At 39.6% G+C, this 11,854-nt stretch overlaps 1 protein-coding gene across 5 annotated transcripts in view; it reads right to left on the bottom strand.

Annotated features, from left to right (window-relative positions):
• Positions 1-278: 278 nt before the first annotated feature.
• RAPGEF2 (Rap guanine nucleotide exchange factor 2) overlaps positions 279-11,854 on the bottom strand; it is a 188,803-nt gene continuing 177,227 nt past the window's right edge. For 2 of the 5 annotated variants that reach the window (XM_075708717.1, XM_075708720.1), the window contains 7 exons: positions 11,102-11,287; positions 9,198-9,350; positions 8,068-8,142; positions 6,507-6,732; positions 4,350-4,909; positions 1,539-1,844; positions 279-312 (listed from right to left, as the gene is read on the bottom strand). In XM_075708717.1, coding sequence (XP_075564832.1) covers positions 287-312; positions 1,539-1,844; positions 4,350-4,909; positions 6,507-6,732; positions 8,068-8,142; positions 9,198-9,350; positions 11,102-11,287 — 1,532 coding nt within the window. In that variant the 3' untranslated portion in view covers positions 279-286. Of the gene's footprint in view, positions 313-1,538; positions 1,845-4,349; positions 4,910-6,506; positions 6,733-8,019; positions 8,143-9,197; positions 9,351-11,101; positions 11,288-11,854 lie in introns of all 5 variants that reach the window. The other 3 variants (XM_075708718.1, XM_009477645.2, XM_075708719.1) reach the window with 2 other exon arrangements.

Below are 11,854 nucleotides of genomic sequence, written 5' to 3'. Positions count from 1 at the left end.
TGTGGCAGACAGCGACAGTGGTAGCTTGGAGATTGCTGCACTGTGCATTTCAAGCAACACAGTTTGAAAAGTGCCAGGGCGATTTCTTCACAGTATTTCACATGCAAGGGGAGAGGGGACAGAAGGGGGAGGGGCGGAGGAAGAAGCCCCATGCTGCTTTAAGGCAGGGAAGGAGGCAAATAGGTCCACCATCCTTTAACTATAGTTCCAAGGCTCCTATTCTAGGGACGTCTTCTTGTGCTCTCCTTTAAGGTGGCTCACTCTGGATCCAGAAAAGCCCCAAGTCTTAGACAGCAGAGACTTGTTCATCTTCTGCAAACACAATAGGATAGGGGGAAATAGAATTTAGTTCATATAGAACAAGACTGCTACTGAATGAAACAACCTGTACTGTGCTCATACGTTTTCCATTTCGGCCTATTAGGTATACATTTTAAAACAATCTAAGTATCTGTACATTTCAGGTCTCATAAGAAATATTCCTTTGTAATTTTGTTCTCGAAGAAAATAAGACAATTGCTATAACTGAGCTAGGTGCAGTTCCTCAGCCTGCGGAACACAACTACTACTCCTAGATATGCAATAGCTTCACAGAGCCATCTTACATTTTTCCCTGAACGTATCTGTGATTTATTTAAATTAAGATTGCATGAAAATTGAGTGCAGACTTAGTCATCATTGGCAGAAACAATTAAAACTCTCTGTCATGGTAATTCTCAAAGTTTGAGGCAATTCAATTAAGGTAGGCTTCATTTTTTTCCATCATGTTCAACTGCAGAGTTCATCCTGCACATAGAACCTTAGTAACTAAGCAGCTAAGGAGGGAAAGGGAAAGTCAGCCTTTCTATCATTAAGCAAAACAAAGCATTCAAATGTGTGATTTGGGCACTGCCCTGCCTAAATTTTGAGCACCTAGCCCTAAAGATGCAATCCAGCTACACTTGCACTCCACAGAAAAACAGCTATCGTTACAGCTGAGCTAAAGCATAAAGACACAGACACACTTGGGCAAGCAAGGTAGCAAAAGAGTACTGGGCTCATTATGTGAAGCAGTTGGTGTGGAAGACCCAGTGTCCACAGTGTATGAGTTTCAGGTAGAACATGAGTGACTATCCAAATAAACCTGACCAATGATGCTTTATGGGGCGGACGGGCAGGTACTCTATAGATCAGGATACTTTTTTGACCATTAAATACACGGTTAGTGCCAAACACTAGGTATTGCTGGAAACTTTCAGGGCAGCCAGGGCTGTACCTGGTGAACACAGGCACCTCCAGAGAAGTTGCCCAAGCCAAATGCTTGGTTGTCCAAGATTCAGGTGGACCTACATTCCAAATTTTAAATTATATTTAGGATGAACTGAATTCCTCCCCTTCCAAAATGATAACAAATAGCAAGTTTTGAAAGATGGAAGAGAGCTCAAATTATGGCAAGAATTTCAATGGCAGAAAGCATTTGCATAATTTGCTTTGTGTCTGCGAAAGCATTGACCATTTTTGCATGCAGCACACTCAGAATCTAACAATTAGAAATTTACCATCTTCCTCTGTGGAAAACCCTTGAGACGGATAGTGAGCAAGACGTGGATCTGACTCATTTGGTTTATGCCACTGAGGTTTGTTCACAGGCCTGCCAGGTGAATGGCCATGCGACTGCTGCTGTGGAGTTGATGTCCCATGTGTCTCACATGTCCGTGCCACCATTCTAGACCTCTGAAGTGCTATGTTGTAATCTGGAGGCTTTCTGGTTGGATGGGAACCACTTTCTGCAAACTCAGCAATAGGTATTCCTACATAACCAGGAGGAGTCGGAGGTGGTTCCCGATATCGACCCTCTTTTCGTGCTGCAGGAAAAACAACAGATTATTTGCTCAAAGCAAAATAAACAGTGAAAGTTAAATAAACATCAACCAACTCAACATTCCAGGAGTAGAAAATCTAAAGACAAAAGCTAACTACTTACAGTAGACAATGAGGTCTTGACAAATAAACCACGCAAGAAAGTACAGAATATACAACCTACACAGGATATAGGTATTCTTCCAGTAGTGAAGCATTACTCTAATAAAATTCACCAAATTGTTCAAACTTAGCAACTGAAGCTGTTCCATCAATTGTGTAGAATAAATCATACACTGATCAAAATAACGTGGAAGACTCAAGAGTCCACAGAAGTGGCAACCATCAGGAATACTGGCATCTCCCCAAACGCATGACTATCTTAATCCTGAAGATGGGCTTTGTACATAAGAGCTCATCTCTTGTTTTTAGCATCTTGCTGGGGGGGCAGGAAGCACCTGATACATTATTTCTCCCTACAAATCTTACTCCTTAATGAAACATAAAGGTAAGGAATAGAAGTGGGCTTCATCTTCATATTTTCCGTATGCATTACTGCCCGCTGCTCTTGTGGTTGTATTACCTGCAAAATTAAAACTTGAAAGTATGCCTGTAAGAACAATGATTGAATATGATTTTATATAGGAGATGGAAAGACCACCACCTAGTTTGTGGATCTCATTGAGACGCAACTGTTTACCTGAATAAGGCTTAACTCTGGGCACTTAGAAGTTCTCTCTTGCAGAGAACTCCAAGGGAGGAAACGAATAAGAATTTTAAGCATCTGCAGAGACACACAGCAGACAGGCATGACTCTCTATTTTGGAGTTATGTACTTAAAGAAGTCAGCTGGGGCTTTGATACTGAACACTTTTTCCGGGTCTAGCCCTTTAACACATGACTACTTAACATACAGTACAAAGGCAAACACAGCAGGAAAAACCACTGACACAGACAATTTACTCTCCACAGCTTGTCATACACCGTATATTCTTGCACAAGTGGTGATGACAACATCACCCTGCATTATGCAGCGCGGAATTGACTGAAAGGGCAGTGCAAGCTTAAAATGGACTGGTGCTGCTTGGATGTGAGTTTTTATAGACTAAAAATAAAGGCTTGGTATTATAACAAAACCAAATAGTTTCCAAAAGAATCTAAGTATTTTTCTTGGACAAATTGTTTTAACTGAGCAAAGCAGTATGAAGAAGTTTCTGAGAAATTTTATTCAAAGATTTCTGAAAATTAACTTTGATGCAGAAGAAATTCTGTAGAAAAATTCTATTGAAATACTGCAACTGATCAATGCCTATTCAGTGCAAAAGAACCATGTAAAAATAGTGGTTTCTGTTGGACAGTGATATGCAGAGTTACATTTGCAGGATAATTAGTTAATAGTACTGAAGTGTATGGAAATGTGTGGCTTGACTTTTCAGATCTCTCTCGCGTTCTCTCAAGTCTCTAAAAATGCAGCAGAAAGCACTGCCTTGACAGGCAAGTTTGAACATGCTTGTTCCACGTTCTGGTGGAAACCAAGGGCATCAAAGAGTAAAATTAGAGAACGGCATGAATCGGAACCTGGAATCCCTGAACTGAACAGCTTCCTCCTCTTCATAGTTCAGGGATTCAGATCTGCACCCAAGCTTTGAGGCAATGGGCCATTGCTAAGCAATATACTTGGGCAGAAAATGGAAAAACAGTTTATCACAGTGGTCTCAGCATGACCTCAATGTGGCAGACTTTTTCAGCTATGTCAGCACAAAATGGCTTTTAGATAGTTCTTCATATTAACCTGAAGACAGACAAAATGAAGGGGAATGAAAGGAATGAGAGGCACAAAAATGCAGAGGTCTTGGATGGCCCAAGGACTGGAATGCATAGAAGGAATGATATGAGAAAAATTTTAAGCACTGCCAAAGACACCTTCATATTCATTTATATATTATCTGATCTTTCGTTTGTTGAATGTATTTCAGCTCTAATTTCGTAGGAACCTCTTCAGTTTCAGCTGTCCAAAGAAACTTCTCAGTTGGTATTTAAGCACAAAGTGATCCCATTTTCAGAAGTAAGGAATATTCACAATTATCAGACAAGTCATACAGGTGTATAAAGTAAAAGGCTTCTAAAAAAAATCAGGCCACATATATTAAGATATCTAAATATAGAATGTGGAACCTTACTGTGAAGAGAAATTCACATTTCAGAACAGACACCTAAATACATCAGCCTCTCAAAACACTGTCCAGCCGTTGAGCTAGTTTTTTGATGTATGACAGGCTCTCTTGAAACACAAAGGTGCTGCCAGAACTGAGGATCAACAATAAGTGATATTTTCCCTAGCAATAAATGCACAGTTAAAGGGGAAAATTTGAGAGAGACTGCAAAGTGTTCGGTTTTGCTTTAAAAATAAGAAAAATCAAACCAGACAAAAGAAATGCATTTTTAGAACAATACAAAGAACCATAAGCAAATGAACCCAAATACTTCATGGTAAACAAAACTTAACTTACCAATAAGCCCCTTTGTACTACTAGATGATACTGCTATATGAGTGGGCACGGGAGCTGGCTTTGACTCCTCTGCTGGTACGGATGTTATGCTACCGGTTTCAGCTTCAGTCGAAACGTCCTTCCCACCCCTCCGCTTTATGGTACCTGTATCACCTTCCGAGTCCTCTCCCCAGTAGCCTGTTGAGGATGCCCAGCTTGCTCTGGACTGTGCTTGATCAAGACCCTCCCTACCTTGACTTTGCCTGCCATACTTTGTGCCATGATCGGGGAACATCAGCTGGTCCATATGACTGCCCGAGGCCCACAGTCCTGCCCCATCGCCTGAGCTATCGAAATGAGCATGTCCAAAAGGCAGAGTCTCCCAGCTTCTCTGGTGCTGTATTGTTTGTATGTTGTCATGAGAACCACTCGAACAAGAAGTCCAGCTACCACGGCCACTGTCAGCTGCATCGAGCGAAGCTCTGTCCCCCTGATCCTGTGACAGTTCTTCTGTACTAGGAGAAGAAAGCACAGTTGCTCCAGCATACAGGCCTCTGGTGTCTGACAGTGGCGCATATGAGCTAGACGCACATTGAAGAGGAGGGGAAAAAAAAAAAAAATCCAGCATTGGAATTGGAGATCATTTACAAGACACATGAATTCAACAGTCAAGAGAAAAGCAAACATTGGGGGGGTTTGAACTAGATGACCTTTCAAAGGTCCCTTCCAGCTCAAACCATTCTATGATTGAAGGTTTTGATGCAATTTATATTATTTCCATTAATGACTAATTCAATTTTAAGAATAGAACACTTTCCTTTCAAACTCATCCTCAATAAAACAAACAAACAAAACTGCTGGACAGATATCCTGACGAAACTTAACACTTCGGTGGAGTCATTTCAAAAGGCAAAATCTTAACTTTGCAGCAGCCCTTTAAGACAGGCAAACCACATTGACGTATATGAAGGGGAACAGACTGATGGATAGGGTTTCTACTGCTTTTCCAGCCAGGCGAAGCAAAGGATCAAAAGTCAGAAAAGGAGTTTTAGCAGGAGGTGGCCAATATTCAGGTTTAGGTTTCAGCTTTTCAGATTTTTTTTTCTGCTTAGGAAACTCTGAAAGCCAACTTTTCAACATTTCTTGCAAATGGAAATGCATTTTAACCTTATTTTTGGAAACACATGCTACTTCACAGAGCAAGCATGTTCTCTGCAGCCTTTCAGCGATTAAGTAAGCCTGACACTGTCACTTACACAGCAGCAGAGAAAACCGACAAAATGTCACTTTTATATAACAGCTATCCAGGCTCCTGGGATTTGTCCTTTGAGGGCAGCTTTCTATGCAGACTGGAACCCTGCTCTTCCAAATATTTAAGACATCTGATTAAAGAGTTTGCACAGCCTGGGATTCCCAAAGCTGAAGTACACCAGTTTTGGAACAGGCCTGCCGTCCACAGACCCCACAGGATTAAAAACCCTGAAACCATTCAGAGAACTGAAGCATCCAAATAACAGCTCAGAAAAGTAAGTGGAGACTAAATAGGAGACAGAGCTCCAATTATTTTCAGACCAAGGCTCACTGCTAGAGATTTAGAGAACTCCTCACAGCACTAGCTTCTCCACCATTACAGAAGTTAATTACCTAGAAAATTACCTAGAAAACCAGCAGCCTAATGTGAATTTTAGCTTCCAATTATTGTTGACTAGAAGAGATATTTGGGGTAAACCAGTTCTGAGTTAGAAAAATATGCACTTTTCTATGAAACAGACTGGAAAATTACTAGCTATTTCTGTTCTCAGCTTGATCACTGCATAATTGTATGAATAATTTCTCATCTAATTCTCTTAATTCCCCACCTAGAAAACAGGCTAGGATACTAGTCTGTCATAAAGAGGATAATCTCCAGCACTACTAAATGCTCAGATGATAAGGTCTACTGAGGTAAAGTCTTACTGCTGTAGACCACCTCACACACGCAAGAGTGCAAAACCTTTCCTTGTCAGAAAATGGAGCATTACCACAAAATGCAGCACTGAAATAGTAGTTTTTAAGAGCAGAGGAGAAAAAAATATTTGAGATACACACAGGGAAAGTTACATGAACAAATACACATATACATGCTACATACACACTATATGAAAGTAAAATATAAGTAAGCACAAATAAAATTCCTACCCTAAGCTGTATTGATCTGGTTCAATCATCATTCTTCTATCAATCCTTCCCACACCAAGATTTGTCTCCACGATGCTGACAGAATGCCTCTGTCTCCTCTCATCATGCAGGGAGACTGGCATAGAGTCAAAAGAGGAATTGCTGACAATACTAGATCTGGAAGAAATTTCACTGTGACCAGAATCTGAAAAGTTATCCACCGTGCCACTAGGAGCCAAAGTATAGCCTGCAAAGGGAACATCACATTAATCAGACTCTCCAAGAAGCCTGCTCAGTTATTGTCAGGCAGCCAGCAATACTGCTACCATAGTAAATCAAAAATATGATTACATTTACAGAGAAGCAGCACTGCAAAAGATAGAGATACACAGCAGAACTGCGCAACACCACGTGTTCTGTCTCTTAATAAGAGGTTTAAGATTGTGGGAACATGCACTACTCACTTAGAAACCAACTGCTCACCTTCCTTCTTCTCTGCCCTCCTCCCCCAAACTATTTTCAAATGCATCATCATGCTTGTATTCCCGCATTATGAAATCTCACTTCTCAAAAAACTGCCTGTATGTAAACACTGTCTCCAAGATTGGAATGAAAAAGATGCCCTGGACAAGATTACTGCTTCAAGTAAACCACGAGACCCTCTCACAGAGTTTTTCTGTTCTGCAAAGCTACGCTTCAGAGATGAACAGCAGATACAACAGTAAGCCCAGATGTCTGGGCTGACTGCTTATTACGTATCTTGGCTGAGAGAGGGCCAGATTTTCAAGCTTTCTTTGTGCTACTTGGCTAGCTAATTACATTCCAAATAGCATATATTACCAGAATTACACCGTAATTTGGAGGTAGCATTGACATTGCCAGACTGAGATAAAATCTGCAAACCATGTCACAGAGGCATATTCAGCAAATTCAGCTTTTGTTTTAGTATTGAACAAAGTTTGCTGAATGCTCTTGCCGGCTATGTTAAATATCATTAAACAACATACATCCACAAGTAACCGCACTTTTCATTTTTTGCTTTCAGTCTACATGTGTTAAGAGGACTTCAACTGATCTATCCCAATTCACTTGCTGAGAACGTGGAATTAATGCTGCCATTTTTGTCTGAAAGAACATAGCTTCATGTCACCATCAAACCAAGGATTTTTTTGTTTAATTTATAATCATGTTTATGATTTGCTTTTTTCAAAAATAAAGTACTTTTCCCACTACGAGCCAAGTACAGAATCCCAATTCCTTTTTCAAGAACTGCACAGGCATGACCATATTTATAAAAATTCACTCTTTGCTACTGTAGTATTTGGGAGAAATCATGATAGCTTACAAGGACTTGTGGTGATATCTAAGTCTTCTCCACATAACATGCTCCTCCACCTGACCTTAGTAAACATCACTTCAATAGAGATTTTGGATAGGCATTTGTACTTTCTTGTCTTATTCATCTCTCCCCTTTTCAGATCTCTGCTTATCCAACTGGACTTATTTTGTCCCCTTTTGTTTCCATAAGCCCCACCTATCCCAGAGGTCCTTGGTGAATTGTTATTCTTGTTACTGTCCTCGCTTGCAAGAGGAGAGGAGGAACTGGTTAGGTCTATTAGTCTGGAGCCATAAGGCCTTAACTGATCGGCACTGCCACCTACCACATTAAGTAAAGGGCTTAGCTATCCATTTGATATGAAAGTAGAAAAAGTGATACTCACATAACTTTCAAATCCTTACCTTCCCTGTGCAGTTTAGGGAAAGTTATTGCTACAGTGAAGTCTCCAACACACTCATCTCTTTAGCATTCTGAACTTCTATTACAAGGATTCAACCCCAATATATATATTTTACCGTAATGTTACACAATGTAACTGTTAAACTGAACTTTTATAATATTCTGAAAAGAGAATAACTTAGAAGTTATCTGCAATACACCTAGGCTCTCATACTTCCAAAGGGACTTTTTTTGTTGTTTGTTTAAACTACAGGAAAATGCCTCAATTCCCTGCTTTGTCAATTCATAACCAGAACAAGTACAATGAAAAAACAAACAGGTTTAAAAAAAAAAAAAAAAAAAAAAAATCCATTTAAAGTCCTAAATTCACTTTCAAAAAAAATAACTCTATGAAGTCACTTAAAAAGAACTCAGTCAAGAAAGCTCCAATGTGTCATACCATTCCTCAAATATCTGTATACATTATTTGAATAATCAGCCTGCTAGTAAAATGTTGTGTATTAGTGATATGAATCCCAAATATCTTAAGCCTGCCTGTCATACATAGGTCACATCCCATCCAGATGCATGACACAGCAAATAATTCCGCTAATAGGCTAGTGTGCCTAATGCTGTACAAAGATTTTAAGTTTCAATCTGCACATCCTTCCACTGGCAGGAAACACTGATGATGGGAATATTTTTGTCAGAAGCAGCTGCAGTGAGAGTGACCTACTGCATCAAATCGAGTGTCAGATCCAGCTATCTTTCCTGGCTTTTGCTAACCAGAGGGCTTTCAGGCGTCCCTGAAATCAGGTTCCGTGGTATCCTTTCATGTATCCTACTCTACACTACACTTCCTGCGCTCTTGCTGACCACATGTGACAAAAATAGGAGCAGCAGCAGTTTATCCTGAGTGTCCAAATTCTCTCTCAGAAATTTCCAAAGCCTACAAGCTTCAGGAAACAGGATGAGAAATATTGCACTTCTAATACCTTTCCTTGGAGAGCTCTGTGGTGAAGTGGGAGGAGAAGACAGCTGTGAAGATGCACTTGAGACTGCGTCTTCAGGCTGTTTCTTGTGACGATCCAAACTTCCTTCTTCAGATAATGAAAGAATTTTCTTTAAAGCTTGTGGGGAGTTAATGCCTGTCAATAAGAATTAATGTAGGCAGATGTAAAGTCCAGTATAAATACATCTTTCTGTTTCACAATGCATTTATAGAGCAGACACCATACAGGAAGAAAACCTAAATTTTTTTCCTGTATATTTGTGAGTTTCCGACACCAGCTTAAACGAAGCAAAACATTTAAACCTACTCTGTTTAAAATACAGCACTTTATTTCTGCATATTAGGGCAGCCGATCTTTCATCCTGGCCGCCTAAAGTAAACAGTTTGTCACAGAAAACACAATGCAGATTTGGTGTTGAAAAATACTGCCTATACAATATATAAATCAAGGATATGCATAGTAATGGTTACTGAGAAACTTGAACTAAAATTATGTTGAATACAAACACACACAAATCTCACTGGTTAGTGAAGGTTTATATAGTCAGAATTGAAACTGTTCTCCTGTTTCTTTTCTATTCAGAGCAGCCTAGAAGGTCAAAGAAAGCTGGAAAGAAGATTAATAAGATTAGGCTTACAAAACAAGGCCATCCTGCAGCTGCCTTTCTCTCTTTCATTTTTGAGAACTCTCTCTGCACCAGCTTATTTTGGGAAACTAAAGAGTAAAAACATCCTGAAGATGATGTATGATGTAAAGATCTAGGGCATCAAGAATTGCTTTTCCCAGGCAACATTTATCCATCTTTTTCTTCTCTTCCCCTCAAAAATCTACCCTGGGACAGCCTTAGAAGTGAAGATGGAGCTCTCTGACAGTTTTGCCAATGTTTGTTGCAGAGGTTATTTTCAAGCATTCTACAGAATTTATCTTTGATCTGTTGGATCACAATGCTGCTATCAATAATTTACAGCTGCTTCATCAACATAACCTAGTCAGTTTTCAGAAACTTTCCGACCATGAGCAAAACCACAGTCTATGGTGCTTCAAAGTCCTTTCAAGATTAAAATTTAATGGTAAAATCAACAAGAACTAGATGAATATTGAATTGCTTCTTGCTTGTTTTGCCACTTCTAATGTTTTGCTAGCAGCCTAAGCAGTGCACAAGCAAAACTAATAAAAAGTGAAATCAGAATTAAGCTCTTGCAAAATTACCATCATGCAATGGTTATACTACATATACTTACTAGGAATATCACCATACTTTAAGTGATATGTAAGAAGTTCTTTAGTAATGTATATATGTTATGTACACATGCTGGAACACAGATTTGGAAATCAGATTAGAAGAAATTCCTATAGTCTGTTATCTTTCCGAGTGACATGCAGGCAACGACTGAATAACAGCAATAAAAAAGCATGAGGGAGCAGAAGCCACAGGGACAATTCTCAGCGTGAAACTTCAGGCCTACATTTCTAACAGGACTACCAGTTTCAGCAGGCCTGAATTTCACATTAAATTTTCAACTTTTGAAAAAACACCAAAACTTCTCAGGCATCTCAGATGGGTCACTCAAAAACTCCAAGTCACTAATCTCTTTGGAAAAGTTACGCCAAGATCCCAGGGCAGATAGTCAGAAACATTCATTCCTTCCAGCTGCCAGTAACATGTAAATACTTATACTGATTAAATTGACAGGATGCTTTCCTAGATGTCTGTCTTTCCACTTCTAGAGAAGAGAATTACGCATACACACTGCATGAACTGGCATAACCTGCATATATATACCAGCAGAAATAAACATCTGAGTTTTATCTGATTAAAAATGTCTCACTGACATAAGCAAACAAACTTCAAAGTATTAAACCAAACGTTTCATTGTTCCACTTACCAAATGGTGGGAGGTCTTTCACTGGCACTTTCTTGCGAGAGGGATAAAGAGATACGGCAGGGACCTGCAATGCTTGGTTTACTTTATGTTGCTGCTGCTGCTGCACTTTCTGCTGGATGCCTGCCCGGGGAGCCACCGGTGATGTTTCAGATTTTCCAGATCGCTTGTCTCCTGTATTCTTCGGCACTTTGCAAGAAATGGGAAAAAGCACAAATAGCTAAAACTATTGTGGTAGTTTTAATCTGAGCAGTGCAAAGCCCTCCAATTAATAATTAAAAGGTGCTCAAATACTTGTACTATTAATGCAGTAGGATACCTTTAGAGAGAAAAGATTAAGAGGAAAAGAGGGGGAGATTTAACTCCATTTAAAATATGTACATTATCAAAGAGCATTTACTCTCTTTCTCAAAAGAAAACTCTTATAAATGAGTATTGTTATAGTTATCAAAAACATTACCAGAAGTTATACTGGGCTATCATAAGGGCTACAGCTGGTTTAGAATGGACATGTAATTACTATTTTTTGCTACTGTGAAGAAAGGGAAGGGCGTAAGATACAGCATTCCCTCAAATCAAAACGAAAACGATATCCAGCATAAAGTCACCCTCTGCTACAGCCAGGTACAGCCCTCCACGTGTCTTTGAAACACTTCAACATAAGGAAATCTCCTTTTCCCTCTCAAGGTCGAAATATCCAGGATGACCAACCCTATTCACACCAATAGCCTCAGCACATCAGAACTGTAGAGGAAC

The sequence above is a fragment of the Pelecanus crispus genome, chromosome 4, assembly GCF_030463565.1.
Source record: "Pelecanus crispus isolate bPelCri1 chromosome 4, bPelCri1.pri, whole genome shotgun sequence".
Taxonomy (NCBI): Eukaryota; Metazoa; Chordata; class Aves; order Pelecaniformes; family Pelecanidae; genus Pelecanus; species Pelecanus crispus.
This window is presented reverse-complemented; position numbering and strand designations above follow the sequence as displayed.